Here is a 23653-nt window from a genome sequence, read left to right as displayed (position 1 = left end):
AAGTATTACCGAAGGCATAATTTTACGTAGAAATAAAGAAAAATGTCACAAAAATTTGTGTGATTGAAAATGCTTGTATTTCTTTTCCAAAACATAGAATTAATATTTTGCTTCCGTTTTCTTCATTTTTAATTTACAAAATTAAAGTCATTTGAAAAAAAAATTGTTCAATACTAGTATATAGAATATGAGAATCAAGGCCCCAAAGTTTAGTCTAAATTTGAAATGGCGTAATCTTTCGGTCAAAAAGTAATTATATTTTAGTTATTTAAAAGTTTTAAGTATATTTTTTGATAAAAATTATTGCTTTATATTTTTTGATAAAAATTATTGCTTTATATTTTTTATTCTTGCGGGATTTTTAAAAAAACATTCTGAAATCATTAATGGCAAAATCGTATGATTTCCTCAGTTTTCGTGCGTTTTACCGGACCACAGCCTTAGTGTTATTTTTTTTTTTTAATATGATTTCACAAAAAGACGGCATTTTAATTAATTTTTACATTTATTATGTTGTTCTACTATTTGTGTTACTTAACATTTAATGAGAGAAATCCCCGCAAAAAACCCCATTTAGAAGTTAAGTAAAAATTTTTTTTTTCAAGTGACGTATTTATATTAAAATCATATTCATTACCTTAGATATTATAGAAATCTTATTCTAATTCATCGTATTTTTTGCTGTAAAAACATTGAATAAAACATAAAAACAATACGCCGTCCATTGATTTTAATTTGCGTTTAAGATTGGCGGATAAAACTCATTTCTGCATTTTCCTTGAACCAGCTGTAACCTCAATTCAGGGCATCTTTCAGTGTCCCTTTATTGGTACATAAATTAATGTACCACCTACTTTGGTTCCAAGTCCAGATATACTGGAATGAACCTTCCTTCAAGGTGGTCACGTGAGGTACATCGAGGTACAGACGCAAGTTCAATGTCACAACTTTACCAAAACACGTTTGTAGAAGCGAGGGGGTCGCCATATCGCTCACGGCGGGCGCGGGTACCCAAAGAAAGAAAGTGGTTAAGTGAGTCTTATTAGTTTTGTGGTTCATGCTTCAGAAAAACAAAATTGCATACTGTTATTGTAATTGCTAGGTCCCTACTTAAATATTGCTATTACGTCCGTAACTCACAAATTACTGTTCCAAAAAAAAGCACTAACTCCTAAATAAAATTCTATAGAATAAGGCATTGAGGATAATAATCGAAACAAATATAGGTACACACTGGAACCTCGTTTTACACAGTTTTCAACCGGGCACTTTTTTGGATTTTGGATGGTCGACGCGCCAATGGTAAATATCTATCAGGGGCGTGCGGTTATGTTTTTTATTAGGAAAGCGGTCACTTGTTACTAGGTACATCTGTAAAATATGTACCTACTACCAACACAGTAATTTGAGTTTAATGCTTTGAAATAAACTAAAAAGCAATTTTATGCTATAATTTCAATATTAAAGAGTGATATTTCATATTATAATACCATCGCACCGTGTCAACCGATTAAAGTGCTAAATTTGTCATAAAAGAGTCACAATATATGATAAATAAACATGGATGGGTTTGTTAGAACTGCTTCCACAGAGCTTGTAAGATCTCAATTTGCGCGTGCGCGGACTTGAGAACTCAGTTCTGAACGACCGCCTCTTTGGAACCAACAGACTTATGGAGTTCCTTATTCCAGGATTAGATAGAGCGCGATGAATTTGACTTCAGTTAGCGCATAACTGCGGAGCCAAAAGGTTGTTTGTGGGCTTGTCGAATTTTTTTAGAAGTTATTAATGAATGAACATTTAACCCATCTCAGATCGTTATGATTAATAAACTAATCAAAAAATATTTTTTGTAGTTACTAAAATGGTTAGTTGTTAACTTATAGCTTATTTTATTATATATAAAAAATTAGGTACTGGTTTTTAAAAACGCGCATTGGTTCCATCCAGTCCATGGACGGACCGCGCGTGATATCCACGCATGATAGTGCCATCGTCGTGGGAGAAAATACGTGAATTGCGTGCGTTCTCATATTGCTTATGAAGAATTTCAGCCCTACGGGAAATTAGATACGAAAAATGATTTCTTATGCGCGGTAAAATTAGAGTATAAAATTGTGCGTCAAGTATTTGATAGACTTGGTCGTGCCATGCCATGATTTCTGCATCCATCAACATTCGTATCGTATATCCTTTTAGCCGTTCTTTCTCTGTCCATTCGCTCGACATGTCCAAACCAACGCAGCACCCCTTTCTTGATTCTGTTGATAATGCATGTCTCAGCCTTACACAGTTCACGGACCTCGACATCTGTGCACTTATCATACACCGTTTTACCACACATTCAATACAAAACTTTAAACATCATAGTGCTGATAATACGATATATAAAAGTTCAAAAAACGTTTTTGGCTTAGTTTAATATGCTATTAACAAACGAAATACGAAAAAAACACTGAACTTCCACATTCTTTGCCTTCAAGTCCTTAAAGCGTCGGGCGTCGGGCGTATTATTGAGAGCGCTTTCACATCCTCGGGTTTAATCAGTGCAGTGGTCCCCCGAGGATGCGGCGTCTCTTGTGATGCAAAGCATCTTAAGATATTTAAAGCATCGCATTCACATACAAAATACTGAATACAGATATACAGGTACGGATTACAGATGTACCTCCTCACTACTTGCACACAGTCAACTGTCAAGTGGTAGAATGCGTTTGTAAACCAATAGGTTTCTGGTTCACGCCACAAAGGCGAGATTTCGCGATTCGCATCTTCAAACCGGTTCGGAAGAAGCATTATACTACCAACTTAGATTAGATACGAGTATATGGCATATGGTATTTGTCCCACAAACGAAGTTTACGTTGAAATTATAATTATAATTGTTTTAAATATACAGTACAGATCAAAAGAATGGGAAGTATCAGATTTAGCGCTGCTTTTTAAGTTATTAAATAATGTTCTTGACAGTCCCGAACTTTTAAATTGTGTGAATTTTTATGTGAGATAGCGTGGGACGAGACAAAATAATTATTTTGCTTTTGATTAGCATATATCAAACTATGCTAAATACTCACCCATTCCACGGCTCCACATGTTAGCGAAAAAACATGGAAAATTAGATTTATTTAATTTATCTTTATACAAATTGAAATCATTACTTTTTAATCACTTCTTTTTTAAATTATAAAAATGTACTAAGTGTTATACCTACTTGTTTTACTGTTTATACTATAATACATCGCCTCTGTTACTTCAATACTTTTTAACTCTTTATTTATCGTTAATTTGCTGCATAAGTATGTTATAATTTCTTATTCAATTTTCCTTTATTTTTTCTTTATTTTCCGCTGATTTTATTCCGTGTATCTATTATTTTATTTATATTACAAATTTATTGCATAAAATTAGTATACATATTTAATAACAGGAATATATATAAAACTTATTGATATAAAATGAAAACGCAGTGTTCTCTATATATAAAGTTTATATTTGAAGCACTAACTCTGATATTCTCCATCTAACATGGCTCAGCCTGTTCTAAGATGAAGATTTTATATCTTTTAGAGCATAAGTAGTCCTATACTAATAAAACAATAACATGAAAAAAACTAAAACTACTTAATTATAAATGCCTAGCTAATCAAATGTAAGAAATTATAAATCAATATTATACACATATAAAGTATATATATGTGCCAAGAATACATGTTACTTAAACATAAATAATATAGTATAATATGTAATAAAAAACAAATATAAAGCAATGAAAAAAATATAAATAATATGTGTACCAATTATATAAAGTACTACGTTTTTTGATTTACATATATTTTTCAAAAAAATCTCTTGCTACACTATTTATTTGTGCAGTTATTTTTATTTTAGAATTTGTTTTACATTTTGAGTCTTTTATATTTGGCAATAAGTCATTAAATATTTTTGGAGCAATTACATTATATTGCTTTTTACCAATGTCTATATTTTCTATACTTGTGTACAGGTGTTTTGTTTTATCATAATTGTTTTTCAATATTATTTTATACTTTGTCGAAGGAGCAAGCCGTCGAAATAAATAAAATAATAAAATATAAAACAAATAATTGTAAAATTCGATGTTTTTTATTTATTAGGAGTCGACAGAATTTTTATTTTAATTACAAAAAACACATGACTTTTAGAACTTTATCTTTGTGATTTTGTAATGAACTAGAGGACCTGACAGACGTTGTCTTACCCAAACGTTGACTTGCCTGCTATTAGCTGGTTCACCAAACGTTTTTTTGATATTCGAATTTTCGATGAATTTTATACTAAGTGACATTTGATATTGAGAGAGACATCTCAATCTTTTCGTTTCGTCATTGTGTGATTTGCTGTTGCCCAAAGCAAAATAAAAAAAATAAGTGCAATATCATCGGCCTGTGTCTCTGTCCTTAACAAATGTATGTATAATGTAATTAATCAATAACTAAATACATATATATAATTCTTCTGTTCGTGTGATGAATTAATAATATTTAAATATCGAATTTAAGTAGGTACCTTTTTTTTTTCTTTATTAGGGCCTACTACCAAAACTTGATAACATCGGCCAAAAACAAGTTACATTTATAAGCATAAGAAAAACATAAACAGACAGGAATCAACAATATAGATACAAACAAAAGACAAGAAAAATATAAGTACAAGAATAACATCAAAATATTAATTGTAATAATAAACACATATCCAAACCAATAAAAATTTCAACATAAATTGAAATAGGCACTAGGTACTATTTTATGGTTGAATCCCAAAACATAAAATTATATTTTAAATACAGAAAATTTTTTTTAAATGTCAAACTCTGCTCTTCTAACAACAGGAGTGCACATTATTTACGATTGCAATTTTCAAAAAATATATTTAAAGTCAGTTAATATTATTTTAGTATTACCAAAAATCCAGTAAAAATAAATAAATGGTTAAACATTAAAAATAATTTAAGGAAATAAACTGACTGAGATCAACAAAAAACGAATGCTGATTGTAAACATTCAAATACAAACTTTATTTATATGCAAAAAAATAACATTTTCCCAATTTTTTTGTAGATGCATTCTCATCGAATGCAACTCTAAAAGGTCGATGAATAAAACGTTTTTGTTTCCAACGTTTTTTTTACAGATTAGATTGAAGATTTTAAGATCAACAAACATGCGCTGCGCAAAGCTCATTATTATGCAAAAAACCACACGTAAACCGGCTAAGTCGTTTAGGGGAGTTTAGTGACACAGAAAAGTTATATACATAAAGATAACCACAAAGTTAGTGCTTCAAATATAGAATTTTACTAACTGTTTTTTTATTTTATTTAAAGAGATGTTATGTTTCTTTATTACTTTTTTGTCGTTGTTTTTTAATATTTTATTTTCAATAAATCGTTTAGTTTTGATTATTCTGTTACATTTCGTATTAGGTTTTACATTGTATAATATAATCACTAGATCCTCAGCACAAAGACAACTTAAACAAATACAAACTAATACCACTTTCGGACAAAGGGATTTTGAGTATTATTCAATTAAAATCTATAACCTACTTCCACTATTTATTAAAACAATTAGTAACGAGAAAATGTTTTAAAAGGCTATAAAAAAATGGGTAGTGGAGCTAGGTAGAAGTAAAATGGATTGTCTCATTCGCCCAACTGAATTGAATCAACTTCTTTACAAGTGTATAGATTATGGTAGGTTTTTGTTATTTTCATTGTGCGTTCTGTAATATAAACAATATAGATAAACCTAGTTTTTAAAACTGTGAATATTTTGTTAATTATCTCTGTTTATTAAGTAAATCTTCTTTGTTTATTCTCAAATGTAAAAACATTTAAAAAAAGTGTATTGTTTAGTGTCCTCGGCACGGGTAACCCCAGTGAGGTCACATTATTTTTATAATTAATTATAGTTTGTAAGAGAAAAATATGCATAAATAAATAAATATATTGCTGACATTTGTGATTATTTCTGTAAAACATTTTTCGTAAAAGGTTCTTTGAACCGTTGATGAATAAAAAACATAGGCAAATGGTGAATGTTACACAGTGTGTAAAGTGGCCACTTAAACCAGCCAATAACAGGTCATAAGCCCTGTAAATGCCTAGACTTCCATATGCCCTTATTTAAGGTATTCTCCATCCCTGTTGTAATTTGTTGATCTTAATGACTCCCGAGGGGGTGAAATCCAGTCTTTTGTCTACGAACATTTGGACAAACTCAAATATTGTAATGAAACCAACTGGTCCAAGAAGTTTAAAAATTTAAAAATTGTTTTCAGGCGTTGCCTAGTATGTGAAATAATTCTGTCAGATGAATCTCTTCACAACAATAAAGGTTTCAGCTCTTTAACTTCACTAAAATCAACAAATGGAAGAATTGAAGAAATATGGATGTTCAAACATAGGCAAAATGGTGAATGTTACACAGTGTTTAAAGTGGCCACTTAAACCAGCCAATGACAGGTCATAAGCCCTGTAAACGCCTAGACTTCCATATTCCCGTATTTAAGGTATTTTCCATCCCTGTTGTAATTTGTTTAGTTTGAATATGTTGTCATTGGCTGGGGATAAGGCTTACGGGATCACATTAAATAATACCGAATAACATTCACCGATCTGCCTAAACACGTTCATACAATACCTAATTTTTTTCATATGTTGTAAGTCAGATTCTTTTATATTGCAACACGTATTAAGGTAGTGATACATACCTTTACTTTGCTGTGTTGATCTCCTCGTTAATCCTTTGCCCCTGACAAAGTTACCGACCCCAGGTGTTCATACCTTGGAAACCTGATGCATTTTGAAAATACACCAAAACTGTCTGAAAATTTAATTTATTGGAAGTTTTCAGTCGGCAAAGGCCGTAGCATAAATTGATCAAGAAACCTTGAAATAATGTAAGATTTAAATTATATTACGTTTAATATTATGTTAATAAAATTTGTATAAAACCACTCACCGACTTATCTGTCTACCGGTTTCGAGACGTAACCCGTCTCTTCAAATTTTCTTAACATAATATTAAAATGTTGGACCACAAAGTTAATGCTTTGAATATTAATAATATATTACGTTTATTGTAATAATGTACAGGTATAAATTAGTAAACAGTTATTTCAATAATTATTGTAAGTAATATTAATTTACCAAATGAAATATATAAAAGAATAATATAACAAATACGTTTTAATTTTTTATATTCTTGTAAATATGCTCGAAATTTGTGCAAGGTATTATTAATAAAAGTGTTATGAAGTATATGAAGGTATTATTAAAATTAATTTAAGGAAATACTAAAATTAACTTATTATACGTAAGGATATTATGAACACAAATTGATGGCAATTTAAAAAAAAAGTTTTTGGTCAACAAATTTTGCAAGATCAAGTGTCAATTGTTGTGTTTGTCCTAGACAATTTACGTGCCAAAAATATGATAAATAAATTAACTTTACGAAATATTACTAATACGAAACTCTATAAGTAACTAAACAATACTTTTTGATAATATATTATTATTAGTAGAACTTCGTTTATCCGAACTCTAGTCATCCGTATTGTCAAATATCCAGAAGTGCTATTCTAAATTGTCCCTACTCGCTAAAGAGAGGTCAATTTGGGGATTTTAATTTTTTGTTCATATATGGCCACACTGATGATTAAACGTCAAATAAACCACTCTCTACCCCCTTTTTGAGAGTTTGGTTCGGTCAGTAAAACCAAATTAAGCGTTTTGGGTAATGTTTGGATAATGTTCTAAATGCAAATCACCATGTTTGATTTCCCGTGCTCATATTTTTTGACGTTTAATCATCAGAGTGGCCATATATTAAGCAAAAATTAGCTGCATGGAAAAAATAAATATCCTCAAATGAACCACTCTCTGGGAGATAGAGAAGATTCACAATTGCACCCCAGGGCTGATATTCCAAACGCTTTCGTGGCCGTATTATCTCGTGTATACACATACAAAATACACGAGAAAAACTGTTTTCCGTGCCATGAGAGTGGTTCAGAATAGCACCCTAGATCGTTATCAGAAAGTAAAAAATAAAGGTAAAGTTTTTTATTAACATTTGATTGTGCAATTAACTTTGCTGGACATATTAAGTTTTTAATGTGATTCCAATTCTATGTCAATATCAGGGTTCTAAGGGTATGCAACACTGATATTCTTCTTCGTCTCCCAAGTCGGTCCCTCAATGCTGAAGATCGTGATTACCATGAACACTTCTTAATAATCTGTTCCACTCCAGTCCGTCCTCAGCCCGACGAACTGACTCATCAAATTTTAGCCCCGTAGCCACCTATATGGGATTCTACCCCGGCTTCTTCCACCTTCAACTCGGCCAGACATAATTGCCTTTTCTACATTGTCGGGCTCACGTCTAGCAATATGTCCAAAGAAAGACTGTATCCTTCTCAAACGCACCACTGATAGACGAGTTGTAATATGGAGCTCTTCCAGTATCGATGCATTCGTTCTTCTGGCTGCCCAAGGCACACGCAGCAGCCTTCTCCAACACCACATCTCGAATGCATCGATCCTCTGATATATATTATTATATTTCGTGATTCGACCGGAGCAGGCGAATAATATGAAGCAACAACACTTTTATTAGAGACATATTTAGAGACATATTTTATAGAGACATTTATCGTCCCTTGGTTTGGTTCAGTCCAAACTAAGAAATAGGCCGCAAAATTGGTATTCCTCTTTAAATATTTCAACCAACACCCTGAGCCAGTCATATTGATTTGGAGAGACATTGGTCACAAATGCAAATGAAAACTTTTCGTCGTCTGATTATTTTCCAATAGTAATTCATTCATTTATTATTCCCATTCCGCACCTAATGGTGCATAAGTCACTGCATTAGTACACCAATCTCAGCGAGTATTGATAATTTTTGTTACATGAAGGTAATATTATCAGTCTTACGCTTTAGATACCAGTCCAGGGACTATGAAATATTTTAGGGTGAAGACACTCTTTTAGTACATATTTCATATCAATCATGTCGGGAATCGAGCCCGAGACCTCTTGAATGTTAGGCAAACACGCTGACCATTACACCTCGAGGTCGACTAGTTAACTTGATGAGAAATTTATTTATGTTTTATCCTTTTTAATTTACCCTTGTTTAGTAAATATATACTAATGTTATTATTATTATTTATATAGGATTCGTGAAATCTCTTATAATCGTCAATAAATAAATTATAACTATAAAATATAAAACAATAATTAGTAAATTAAACCTATCAAACGAATTTAAATAAAAAAACTAAAATCAATAAATTAATATAAAAACTCGCGAATCTAATGCCAAGCTGTCTTGTCCTGCAAATATTCATCGACTCTACAGTAGCTCTTTCTAAACAGGCTGTGCTTGACTAAATTCTTTTTTTTTTATATAAAGTTTATATTTGAAGCACTAACTTTGTGGTTATGCATTATAATAAAATAAAAAAACATCCATCTATCAAAAATCACAAAGACAAAGTCCATAAATATAATAAATCTGGAATATACCAATTAAATTGTAATTATTGCGATTCAATCTACATTGGAAAAACTAAAAGAAACTTTAATATTAGAGTAAAAGAACACTTAAGATGCTTAAATAATATTTTTTTTTTTAATTCGCAAATCATCTGATAGAAAATAATCATAACTTCAATAAAGACACTGGCTTAAAAGTACTTCATGTTGAAAATAAAATATTAAAATTAGACAACTTAGAAATCTTAGAAATTAAAAAAGCGATTCATAACAAGAAAACAATAATTAATAACCAAATAAACAATATTTCTTTTAGTCCGCTCTTGGATTACTTCGAAAATAATGATATCAGATTACCACCCGTGTAAGAAAAAAAAACACTTGATTTATTGGGTCCACGTGTAGTATTTAGTGAACATGATAGAAATAAAATAAAAAGGAATCAATTCATTAGTTACGTAAACCTTGACAAAGAAGCTTGTTTGCTTTGAAACCGGTCGGTGAAAAATAAAAATTAGTGGTTAAAAACAAAGTTGTTTTATTTATTTTATCTTTTTTTTGTTGAAAAAGCCTGAATTTCTAGAGGTACCTTATTGTAGATTCAAATCCAGTTTTAGGCAAGAGAATTATGATTTTTTCGCAGTCTAGCGGTGGGCACAACTAGCATATCATAATTTCTATAGTTGAACCTATGGAAATCTCTGTTTTTTCTAAATCAAAAATATTTTTATGCACGTACATTAAGTTTTCATATATCTGTTGACATGTTAAAACTTACGCTACTGGATAAAACTGTATTTTTAACGTTTATTTATTTTTATTTTGAATAAATATTGCTGATCGGTATATTGGGTGTTAACATAACTTTAAAAAATGAATATTAGCGTTCTTATAATTTACTAAAATACTATATAAAACCGTTTTATATCACCCCTCGATGGGAGGAGTGCTCTCTTCCGAAACTGTAGTAGTGTTCTTGTAAAATAATAAAAATTGTGTAACACTAATAACAAAGTTTTATTTTCATAATAATTTATAACGAAGTGTTACGAAGTGAATGCCGATTCAATTAAAAATATTACTAAAATACTGGCTATTTGGCTACCCTGCTTAAATGTCAGGCAATCGTGCTGATCATTATTTGATTACGAGGCGAACATGATAGATACTAACATGTTAGAAATTAAATTAGATGTGGTTATAATTACATGAAATGCTTCAATTAAAGTTATGATGCTTATATTATGTCATCTATACTAGAGGTGAGCATTTCGTTTTTTTAAATAAAAATACCAATAACAGTTACCGTTACACAAATTAAGCTGTTTCGTTTAGACGTTTAAAAAATAACAGTTTAGTGCAGTTACCTCCCCTCCCCAAATTTCAATTTAAGTACCAATTAAAAAACAATTTTTCTTCCCATTTCGCCTATCGCATTAAATTTTATGTTATGAATAAAAAATATAAAGTTTTTTTCCGTTGCTGAATTTTTGATAATTAAGAAACAAAAAGTTACTAATTTTCCAAAACTTTTTTTTTTTATTATTTAATTTTTTTTATAGGAACCTTATTTTATGGAATGACATTAATATTTTTTTTAACCTAAAAATTTTATTAAATGCAAATAGAGACCTTTAAATTCACAAAATGTCGTTTCATTTATACCTTTAATTATGTTTTCATTCGGATTATATGCGTATTAAATGTACTTAATTATTAATTTAACATTTATAATAAATTATCCACGAAAAATTATCAATATGGTATATACAAGAAATTGTCAATGTAAAATGCACATGTAATTTGGACGGGCTTTTTTACTTACAATGTTAATGCGAGCTTTCACTAAAATTAAGCCACTCAGTAAACTTTGCTTTCTTTTTATACGAACGGCAGGATCACCATTTTAAAGAAATAATGCGTTGATATTGAATGACTCATTACTGCATGTAAATTCCGATAATATTGTATTGAGTTTGGATGGATGTGTCAAAAACGTTAACACCCTTGTTATATTCAAACAGGGTTTCTTTGAAACGCAGTTGTTTTTAAACGGTGTACCTACACCGTTGTGAGCCTTCACAGTTTTTTTAAAACGGTGAAGTTTTCCCGTTATGACACTGTTTATGACTGGTTATGACACTGTTTCAGTTTAATTTGTTTTTCATGAAATAATTTTTTGTATTATTTAATAACGGAAATGACTAACGACTTTGTGCTGTTCAAAATTTCGAATTTTAAGAAAGATGGATAAGGTCACGGGTCTGCGCGGGTGTGGGGTGGACGCAGACGCGCCGGGGAGATTTCATGCGTATATGTGTATGTACTTCTTCCTTGGGAGATTACAATACAAGAAGTAGGTATATGGATAAATATTTTAAGATAGAGCGAAGCGCGGTAAGAGAGTGCGGGGGGGCGTTGAATTTTTCGCGCTGGCCAAAATGTATTTTTTACTTAATTCTGCGCTTGATGATTTAGCTTTTGTTTTTTTTAAGATTTGATTCAGGCAATATATAAACAATTGTAAAATGATCGCTGCTTACTATTTCTCTAGCAAAGCCCTCTATTGAAGTAGAATTCAGGTTTCAATTACGTGGCGTGTGGTGTGTTGCCAGGTTAGGTAATAATTTGCAGGTAAGCACAGTAAGCGGCATATTGTATCGATTGGTTGACGTGAAATTGGATTCATTAGCAACACAGTAACAGTAACGGGTAACTCACAGTTGACCGGTTTGAGCCACTATAGGTTACGAAATAAGGCTAGTTTTACTAGTTTCAGCTGTTTATTGTCATTGTTTTATGCCTCCTAGATTGTAAACATCTTGCTTAGAAAACCACAGATAATATTTATTTGTGAGCTCGTGGCGCTGTCAATTCGGCCGCTGCGTCCTATACGAATGTCAGTTCAGAAAACTGAAAAAAATACATACAAATTTACCATTCATTAAAAATCTTTATTTTCTGGGGAAACAAACAGTATGTACAAAATATATTCACAATTTCTTTGTATATTAGTGTAGAACACCCATGCGCACACCAAAAAATTATTTAAACTTAAGACAATAATTTAAATTGTGTTTATTATAACAAATGAAAAAGGTGTCTTTTTATTTATTTATGACAAAATACAAGGTTTTAAACCTTACATGTTACATTATATTACATATTTTATTTGTACGAAAAATTCCCAATCAGCATAAGTGCTGGAATGAAGGGATATTATATATAATAACACAATAGTTTAAATAAAAATTCGATAAAAAAACACCACATATCACTCGTCACACGGGCTGTTAAAAAGTGTTTTATTTAGGTGTTTTTTAGGTACGTATATGTTTTGTATCATTAGAAATTTCATTATAAAAATTTATTGCTGTATACAAAAAACTGTTTTTTTTTCTGTTGGTCCTAGGTTGTCCGCAAGTTAAATTATTTGATGCACTTGTATTTATTTTATGCATGTTGTAGTCAAAATTAAATTTAATATTTGTCTTTATTTTATTCTTTTTCATCTAAAATATCATTTTTATTTTTTCTGTGTAGATCAATTCCTCTAGATTGAGCATTTTTGTTATTCTATATCAATCTTTGGTTCTAGTGTATTTATTAAAATTAAATGTTACTGTGCTTTATTCATTGTTCTTTGTATTGATTCTTGCTTCTGTTTACTACATTGCGACCATATTATTAATCCATATACAAAATGTAGAAGTATAAAAGCATTGTATGTCATTAATTTTGTACTTTTATCAGAGACATTTGTTCTTTTCATTATTCCAATAATTAGACCTAGTTTTTTAATACAATTAATTAAATATCTGCTTCTTTCAATATTTCTGTGACTTTTGACCTTAATTTACATTCATTTATAAAAAATATCAGCCTCTGTAAATCTATAGTTATATTGGTCGCATATTCTGGGTATTGTTGATTGTTTTAAATAGTTCGTTGACGCGTTGTCTGTGTAAAACAAAATATTTTGTCTTGTTGGTCTAGATGGGACACGGAATGGAAGCCTTTAAGTACATTAGGGGAATCAATTTGATTGTTTATTAATATGTATAAAAATAAATGGTCTTACATTATTCTTCGAATTTGAAGAGAGTTTATTCTATGGTAGGTACTGCATACTTTTAGCATAGTTAGAGAAGTTAAGGTTTAACCAGTAGTCGACATGTTTAAAGAATTTTTGTTGGATCTTTTCTAGTCTATAAATACTAACATTATAGTAAGGTGACCAAATAGGAGTACAGTACTCTAGCTGGGGACGAACAAATGTTTTATACAGCTTTTTTTATATGTGCCTGCATATTTAAATGGTTTCGATCCCCCATGATAATTCCGACCATTTAATTTTTTTTTTCAGGACTGAATCATTATGAATATATTAATATATATAAGTCGCGAATTTGACATTAATATAAACTTATTTAAAACCGAAGCAGTTTCAAATTAATTAAATGTCTAAATGTTATTAAATATTTGTATTTCACTATCTACCGTCTTTTCTATGTCTATCGGTTTTTTCGTCAGTGCCTCGCTTATGAACTCTATCTTCATCTGTACATATCGAGACGGCATACTAAACTTCTGTACTATCTGTATCTACCTCGGTATGTTCTACCCACTCATCTCGACATCATATGATCAAAATCAACCAATGAATGACCTTAATGGTTAAGTCCACGTTCCTTACTTCATTAACATTTAAAATAATTCTCATTTATATTTTATATGGGCTTATGTGATAAAAAGTGCCCACTTCAAAGCAATTATAAACTCCAATAAATCCCAATTGATACAAAAAATGCTCGCTTAAATATAATTTTCATAAGAATTTTGACAATTACCAAGACGATATGCTTAAAGCTCGACTGTATTTATCTTCTGATTGATTACAAAGCCGGCTCCTTCAACGTCTCGATACTTACACAGAAAGATAGTAAAACAGATGGAAAAAACATATTTTTTTTACAGTGGCAACTTTCTAACGTCTCTTATATATTAATAGGGCAACATCTAGCGACATTGTTTTTTGCATCTAGCCGCTCATTTTCAAAACTGTCAATTATGTTAGAATTTCAATCGACTTCGACATTGACTTTCTCTTTCCTATTTTAAATAGGCTTTTAAGAAAAAATGCCAACCATAGAACGATTTAAAATTGAAATAATAGTAATTAAAAGAAAAATTCCTAGGTGAAACAAATTTTTTGTCACTTTTAATGCGTAGATAAACGTATCGAGGGGTTCTAGACCCGTTGGTATAAACCAATGTATTTACATCAAAACTTGATGGTGTGGGGATCGGTAGAGTATCTTTTTATTTTTATTTATTTATTTAAACGCCTTTTAGGCTTTTACATGTTTTACATACATAAATACAAATAAAGACAGACAGACAAGTATTTTGCAAAGAAGTAGCAAAAAATATAAAAATGATTTTTAGAAGAAAAAGAAAAATATCAAAATTATCATCTTTACATATAAGTATAAAAGCGGAAAGAACAGAAGCGCATTTTTAAATATGAAGACAGAAATGAATTTTACACAAAGAAAGGAGCAAAAATACCAACGAATTAAGAAGAGATCTTCGTAATCAGTCGCGAGAATGTCATCTTCAACTATGACGTCATACTGAAGCTATGTCATTTTAGTGCGTAGATATGTATGTGTACCGTGACGTACGCTTCCCCTTGTTTCGTATCGATGTACCTACCCAAAACTCGATGGCGAGGGGTCGGTAGTGTATCTTCGTAATCGCTAGAGAGAATTTATCTTCAACAATACCGTCAAGGGGAAGGTATGACGTCTTTATCTTCAATTTTATCTACAAAGGAAAATTAAGTTTTCTACATGAAAAGCAGAATGTGCATACAATTTTTTCTTCTAAACATGTTCAATTATAGGTTACTGACGAAGATACTTTAAATTTTCATGCAAATATACTCATTTTCGTACACAAATATCGGTTTTTCTTTATAGACAGTCGAAGATAACTCTGTTAACTTCCCATTGTAATCGGGGCCCAGGACACCAGACTTCAAAGTGGTACATAAGGGACTGCTTCGGTTCACCAACCGGAGCGTATGATGTTTTTTTTTTATAACAAGAAGATCAGATGCAAGTTTTATTATAAAACACAATTTTAAATTAGTCAAAATTTCAACCATGTCGCGGATGTATGATGCGCGATGCGACTCGCAATTGATGGTGTTTTCCTGTTTCCTTCACCGCAGGGACGAAGTGGTGCGGCACGGGCGACATCGCCGCCTCGTACCACGACCTGGGCAGCGACCGCCGCATGGACCGCTGCTGCCGCCAGCACGACCTGTGCCCCGTGAAGGTGCGCGCCTTCTCGCGCCGCTACAACCTCACCAACAACTCGCTGTACAGCAAGTCGCACTGCCTGTGCGACGACGCGCTGTTCGCCTGCCTCAAGGCCACCAACACCTCGGCCTCGCAGGTCTGTATAGTAAACGTGTACTGTTCCTACTCCATGGGCCCTTTTCACAAACGCCACGTAAATCCACCCGGCCCGGTAATTTTACCGGGTTTTCACCCTACAAAAGGTGACACGTTGTGTATGCGTTTGTAGAATGAACGCGGAAAGTTACCGGGCTGGGTGAATTTGCGTGGCATGTGTGAAAAGGGCCTGGTCGATTAAAATTAGAGCTAGCGCGTTCGCAAAACGTTCGGATGTTGATCTTTTTTGCTTAATCTACAGGAGGTTGTATTTTTTTATAGGAGTTGTAATTAACAATATTAGGTACGTAAACGACACTGTTTTGCTGGCGGATGCCATTACCGATCTTCAGGAGCTGTTGAATAGAGTGGATGCATTTGGCGAACAACTGGATTAAACAATTAATGTTTGCAAAACAAAATGGATAACATTTGGTCGACTTGATTACTCCGCATTTTCTCTCAAATTAAAGGGTAGTGACATTGAAAAGGTGGACAAATTTAAATACTTCGGCAGCATTCTAACAGAGACGCTTGACCCAGATATAGGAATTAAATGCAGAATTGAGATAGCAAGAGCTGCTTTTCATAAAATGAAATCCCTCTTCTGCGATGCTAATCTCAACTTGAAAATAAGGCAAAGATTGGTAAAATGTTATGTGTGGTCTGTATTGTTGTACGGCTGTGAGACTTGGACTATGAAAGTGAATACTATGAATAGGCTGGAGGCTTTTGAGATGTAGTTGCATCGCAGAATGCTTAATACCTTTGTAGTCGGTCGGGAGACTTTTATCTTCAACTATGACGTCATACTGAAGCTATGTCATTTTAGAGCGTAGATATGTAAACCATGACGCACGCTTCCCCTTGATTCATATCGATGTACCTACCCAAAACTTGAAAGTGGGGGGTCGGTGGTATATCTTTATAATCGCTAGAGGCAAATTATCTTCAACTATACCGTCAAGGTGAAGGTATGACGTCTTTATCTTCCCATTATAATCGAGGCCCAGTTACTCACTGATTACAAGTAGTAGTACTAAATGTTATTAAATATTCGTATATAACCACTTACCGACTTTTCTATGTCTACCGGTCGCATGTTGATTTAATTGGTGTCCTGACAAAGAGACGGGTACGTCTCGAAACCGGTAAACACAGAAAAGTCGGTAAGTGGTTATATACAAATATTGACTATCATTTAGTTAAATGTTTGACCACAAAGTTAACCAGCAAGTTGTATTGTTTATAACGGTGTGGCACCAGTAACTTGTAAGTCATTCAATAAAGCCTAAATACAGACTTGACCTTAAATTTGAGTCGTGATGAACCAGATCTGATGCCTTTGTTCAGCCGACGAACTACTTGTTGCTGACCGCGCGTGGGCAACCCCTGGTCCGCGAAAACGCGGAGTTCCGATCATACCAAAATTCGTCCATAAACTCTAATCACCGAACGTTGATTTATTCAAGTTGTTTTTTTTATAAACCCTACTTGAAATCTAACTTATAGTCCTTAAAATATAGCTTGATTAAAAGACAGCAGCCAAACTAATGTCACTAGTGATGGGAAATTACTGGTCGCTGATCATATACCGATCATATCGATTTTATCAATTTTTTCATGCAAACATGAAACTCTGTTTCCGGAAATTGATATAAAAACGCAAAAACAAGCCTATTATAGCGTGTTTAAGACAACTATTTACTAAAAAATAAGACATTAAATACATTTTTTCATAAATAACAACAAATAAATTAATTTTATTCGATCGATTTACATTGATCAATTTGTCACATCTCTAACATTTTTTACAAAATGACGAAACCTTGTAAGAACAATTAGGTTTATTTCAGTGTTTTTTTAGTTTTAAAGCTGATTTTATATAATTACGTTAGTTTAGAATCAGGTTGTGGTCCCGTGGCTAGTGTTGCGGACTCGCGGATCAGAGGTCCGAGGTTCGAACCCCACTTTGGCCCAACTAGATTTCCATTTTCTAATAGTGAGTTATTTACAACTCGTTGAAAATGGCCAACGAAATTGAAATATTTGGGTAAATTATAAGAACGCTAATATTTCTTTTTTTTTTTTTAAATGTTCATTTATATGTCAAGAATTGGATTTAAAAAATTAATCTCTTCTTAAATAAAAGACTCTTAAATAAAAGACTCTTCGTGTGTCAATATAAATGATTCTTTAGACGTCACTACAAAGTTATGTCGTTACTTTTGCTGACAACTGTCATTCTAATCAAGCTATATTTTAAGGACTTTAGTAAGGTCCTAGAGTAAGAAGCTATTTTCATGAGAATGGTTCGTTAATTGAGGGTATTAGAACTTGGAAAACTTCACCAAAAATGGAAAATTAGTTAATGATGCCAAAATAAACTATACATGAAAACCTATCTACCTAAATAATAGCGTAATTCTAAACCGTCTCTAAATCTTGCAAAACAGGTATCAATTATACTACTTGACACCGCAAACTTGGCATTCTCTTTGAGTTAGTGAAGCATGATTAGAAATCTCACAAAGTTTTTCGCAAATATCTCAGAAACTCCTTCAATGGAGATTTCCAAGTTTGTTTATGATACCGTCAATTAATGAATATGTAAATTGTTCTTTATTTATTATAATTACGATATCGTATTCAATAGTAACAACACTAAGCTTTTAAGAGAATGCGCGGTCTGACTTTTCTACATATAATTACAAACGTACTCCCGTATTTTCCCCTGAATTGTTGCTTTTTAGCTATCTACCATTGGCGTGTTCCTATGTTTAGTTTTTTTTTGTTGAGGTCCATCTAAATAACCTTGAAAGCGTCTAGTTCGATTTTCGAAAATTGAAAATTAAGAGAAAATAAATAAATACACACAGTCAGAATATTGAAATAATGTATCTACTCTATTTACCTCGGTATTCTCTGCCGACTTGTCGATAAGTGTTTTCATTACGTCACCTCAGACGTCATATGATCGAATTCAACCAGTAGATAGCGCAAAATATTACTCCGCGTTCAGCGAAATTAAAATTAAAGTATTTCTCTTTCATATTTTGATTGGGCTTCTATGATAAGAAACAGCCTTCTGTGATGAAAAGCGTCGGTAGATATGTTATTTATCAAGAAAATTACTTTAATCCAAAATGCATCATCTTCATAACCCCCCTGTCCGCACCCAACGGTGCGTAAGGCACTGCATTGGTACAATTGATGCAGCTTACATCGATCATGTGTTACCTGAAGGTAAGGTGATTAGCCTTACGCTTCGGGCACTAGTCCGGGAACATGAAATATTGCAGTAAAGTCTTTTAATCAATATTTCATGACGACCTTCCAAAGAATCGAACTCGGGGCCTCAAGCATGGTAGACTAACGCAGCAACCACACACTACGAGGCGGACTTATTTCCACTCGATTTCGTTATTCAGGATTTTTATTTGAGAGCAGTCATCGGGTCGAAAGCACTCGTTCAGGATTATGATTCTTTTTCATACACGTGATTGTATTTGTGCTGTTTTTTTTATTTGTATGCGTAGATTATTTTGAGATTCCGGCTCGCAATACTGAGGAAAATTGACAATCTGGTCACGACTAGGAAAAGGTTGCCCACGACTGCTATAGACGTTATTTGCGTGTGAATGAAATTTAACAAGTTGAGCTTGGTGAAAGTTGGCAAGGTACCTATACCTCGTGGATGCAAAATTTCTGTGGGAATTATCAAACAACAGCTAATTTACTATTTATTTAGGAGTAAATAAAATATGTCATCTGTGTTCAGGCAGATGAAGTATGAATAAACATTTGTGAGTGTGGAATAGAACCAAAATCCTGGATGAGTGGTTTGGACTAGATTACTTCTTTCAGGTAAAATCCTGAAGAAGGAAATCGAGTGGGGAAAGGCTGGCTTCGTATTTAGTTGTTGGTGCATTCACTTACCAGTATTGAGGTCCCGGATTCGATTCCTGGGAGGTTTGATGTGAAATATTTGTTTTAAAGGTGGTTTAACACTGCAATATTTCATTGTCCCTGGAATGGTAACCGAAGCGTAAGATTTATTACCTTACCTTCATGTAACAGATGATCGAAATACGCTGCATCTAGTTCCGATGAAGTGCCTTATGAAAACAGGGATATGATGATGGTGAAATACAGGTTATTATTGATATAAAATATATGTTTAGTTAATTCATTCCGATGGAAAAATAAAGGGTTTATGGAAATGACAACTTTTGAGTTTGAAAAAATGTACCGTAGTCATACGCCATACTTAATGCTAATAATTAAATATGGAATATATTTTTAATGGAAAATTGGAGAACAGACGCCCTTGAAATACGATCGAACGACATGTCAAACGTGTCTTCGTTTTAACGAAATTTAGTTGTAAGTTTAGCTAATAATAAAAATGCACCAGTGCCTTCACGGACACAGGGACAGAGTTGGCTTCAATTGTCTATAATGTAATTTTGAATTTTCGCTTTGTGAGTATTGTAATTTTTATTTTTTGAACATCTTCTAGATATTTGAATTTTTATACAACTATACACACATTTTCCTACATAAAGACAATTGAAGATTTCTGTTAGTTTACACTTTGAGTACCGGCCGAATACACATAGAATTTACCCTGTGCCCGGCCTATTTTTGTGAATTCTCATGCTTTGTGAAGGGTTTCTTAAAAGTGTCATTACAAAAATACTGGATTAAATCAATTGAAACTTCTCGTATTTATTTGAATCAACTCAGTAAGTTATTTTTGTATGATAGTTTGGCCAACATTGGCCTTTATGAAGAGCCACTTCGCAATGTTCGCACATATATAGGGTCTCACTCCTTTTTTTGTGCTTTGTATCCCGGAGCCGTGTAAACACGTGATTATAATAACCACGCGTTGTGTCCCGGTCCCGTGTTTTCACGTAGTTTACCAGCAGCGAAAAAGTACTGATAAAAGTCACTAGATGTCTATAAAATGCACTTTATTGGACAGCTGGGAAAAGTGTTAACTTAGTTAGAATTTTCTTTATGAAATATATATTTCCGTGTTCTTTTTTTTAAAACATGTTCCATTGCAAGGTACCGATAAAAATAATGTAAATAACATACAAACATTTGTACGCATTTTCGTACAAAAATTCGATTTTGCTTTAAAGACAATAATTACAGATAACTTTGTTGAATTCCTATTATAATCGGAGCCCAGAAAAATAGAACGATTCATAACTACAATTTTTAGTAAAATTTGCAACGAGATAGTTAGATACTGCAAAAAATCATTAACAATTCCAAATACCTAATAAAAAATATTTGGAAGTATAATTACGTATATTTACCAATCAAGCGCTAATGCTGTTATAATAATGTTATATATAGCTGTTTTTGATTAATCGTATTGTTTTTATAGGTTATGGGTAATATTTATTTCAACCTCGTGAAAGTGGAGTGCGTCGAGGACCGCGGGCGTTTCAGAACATTTCGGGAGGCCAAGGAGGGCTTCTGATCCCCGCCCCCACCGGGCAAGTACCTGCCTGCAGCCTGGACGGAGGCCGTCATCATCATAGCGGAGGCCTGCTCCAACTTCCTGCTTGGAATAGGATAGCACACCCCGATTAAAAACCAAGAAAACGAATACACAATAAAACAAATTGGAAACATACTGCATAAATGATAAAATGGTACATAACGCAGTTGTTTTTATCCAAAAACAATGTTTCCACGACTTTTAGCTGTGAAACTGGCGAAGAGCCATTTGTTGTGTAGCTAGAAAATAAAACCACTACTTTATGTGTCACGTACTTTAAATCTACGTTTTTGATCTAGGTGGCACTGGATTCTGTTTAACTGACAGGAAATTCATAAATAATAATTCTCATTTCTGTATTTCCGCGCTTACAAATATAAAATTTGCATCAAAGATCCATTATTGACTGAGATATTATTAATTATAAGAAAATATTGTAGAATTAAAAAAAGTTTTCAAAACTTTCACAATACAATGTGCATCCGTTTGATGTTTTTCCCCTTTGCAGTTATTGTTTCCAGATGGAAAAAATATGGTGGGTAGGTACTTAAACGATTTATTTCAATTTTCTCAAAGAAACAATAAAATTTACCTAGTACGTACATTTTTAGGTAAATAGTTATAAAATAATGCTGATTGAAGTCTCAACATGTTAGACACCGAGATAAGATTTTTTGGGGTATAAGACGTACCTGTAAAAATTGTAATGGACTCGGTATTAATGTAGATATTTTTAACTGCGCGTTGCATTTATACAGACAATTTCTTCATGGAGTTGATTATTTGGGATAGTTGCTGAATGCACATTTCGAGTGGTTTATGCTATGTATCGCATATGATGTAGATATGCGTTTGTGTATGTTTTGTATGTAAGGGTGCGTATGCATGTGTGTATATGTATGCGTTCATATATGTGATGGCTCGGAGTGTGCACTCGGTATTTTAATTTGTTACCAATTATAACCTCCATGAAAAACGCATCTGTTAATTGTAAAATTATTATTTTCTCATTACGGTTTTGTTTTTTTTTGTCTGTTTCCATCTTTGATAATTAATGAAAACTTAATTGGTCTTTTGATGAGTGAAAATCTTTGTTTTTAATACTTATTATGTATTAAAATATTACAACAGAGATGAAGAACATTTTAGAAAAGGTAATATAGATGTCTAGGCATCTACAGGGCTTATGACCTGTAATTGGCTGGTTTAAGTGGCCACTTCACGCACTGTGTAACATTCACCATTCTGCCTATATTTAAACATCTATATTCCTTCAATTCTTTCATATGTTGATGTTTGTGAAGTTTGTTTCGATAAATCCACCTGGTCCATGAAGAAGTAAAAAAAATGAAAATGAAATATTTCAGGCGTTGCCTAGTACGTAAGTGAAATAATTCAATCACACGAATCTCACCCGCATAAATAAAGGCTTCAGCTCTTTAACTTCACAAACATCAATTTAAAAAATGTTATTACTATTTTATTTTATTTTTACATCTGAGCATGTTTTTCATTCTTTATTTCAATTCTTAACTTTTAATTACTCTTACAATTTTTCTTCATTTTTAATATTATTTCCATTTGTAAATACTCACTACAAACTACAAACTTAAAAATATATTTTTTTACTTAAATTTGAATTTTTAAACAACTTTCATTTATGTTTTTTTTCCTTCTCTTTTTTATACTTTCATAATTAACCTTACATATAATTGCTTTATAATATGGAAACTTCACTGGTCCATTAGAGTTAAGTCTAATTGTTTAAAATATTAAACTTTGTAACTGTACTGTATGTTTCCTAAATAAAAGAAAATAAAAAATAAATAAAAAAAATCAACAGATGTAAAAATTGAAGGAATATAGATGTTCAAATATGGGAAGAATGGTTAATGTTAAACCAGCCAATTCCTAGAGTTCTATACTAAATTCTCTAAAATGTTCTTAATCTCTGTTGTAATATGTTAATATTAACATCTCCCCAGGGAGTTGAATCCAGTCATTGTCTACAAAAATTTGGACAAACTCAAAATACTGTTGCTTATTATGTATGAGCGTATATTTTCAGAATAAAATAAAATATTAGGGATAAGGTCTGTGAAATGTTGTGCTTAAAGA

At 32.2% G+C, this 23653-nt stretch overlaps 1 protein-coding gene across 5 annotated transcripts in view; it reads left to right on the top strand.

The window, feature by feature from the left end:
* Positions 1–21639, top strand: part of LOC148272329 (uncharacterized) — an 88677-nt gene extending 67038 nt beyond the window's left edge. For all 5 annotated transcript variants that reach the window (XM_088240187.1, XM_088240185.1, XM_088240189.1 and 2 more), the window contains exons 5-6: positions 15789–16015; positions 21419–21639. In XM_088240187.1, the coding sequence (XP_088096313.1) occupies positions 15789–16015; positions 21419–21514 (323 nt within the window). In that variant the 3' untranslated portion in view covers positions 21515–21639. The remainder of the gene's footprint in view (positions 1–15788; positions 16016–21418) is intronic.
* The last annotated feature ends 2014 nt before the right edge of the window (positions 21640–23653 follow it).

Source organism: Micrasema longulum, unplaced genomic scaffold (assembly GCF_059751315.1).
Source record: "Micrasema longulum isolate JH-2025_06_02 unplaced genomic scaffold, ASM5975131v1 h1tg002375l, whole genome shotgun sequence".
Lineage (NCBI taxonomy): Eukaryota > Metazoa > Arthropoda > Insecta > Trichoptera > Brachycentridae > Micrasema > Micrasema longulum.
Note: the sequence above shows the minus strand (reverse complement) of the source record. Positions and strands in the feature narration are given on the sequence as shown.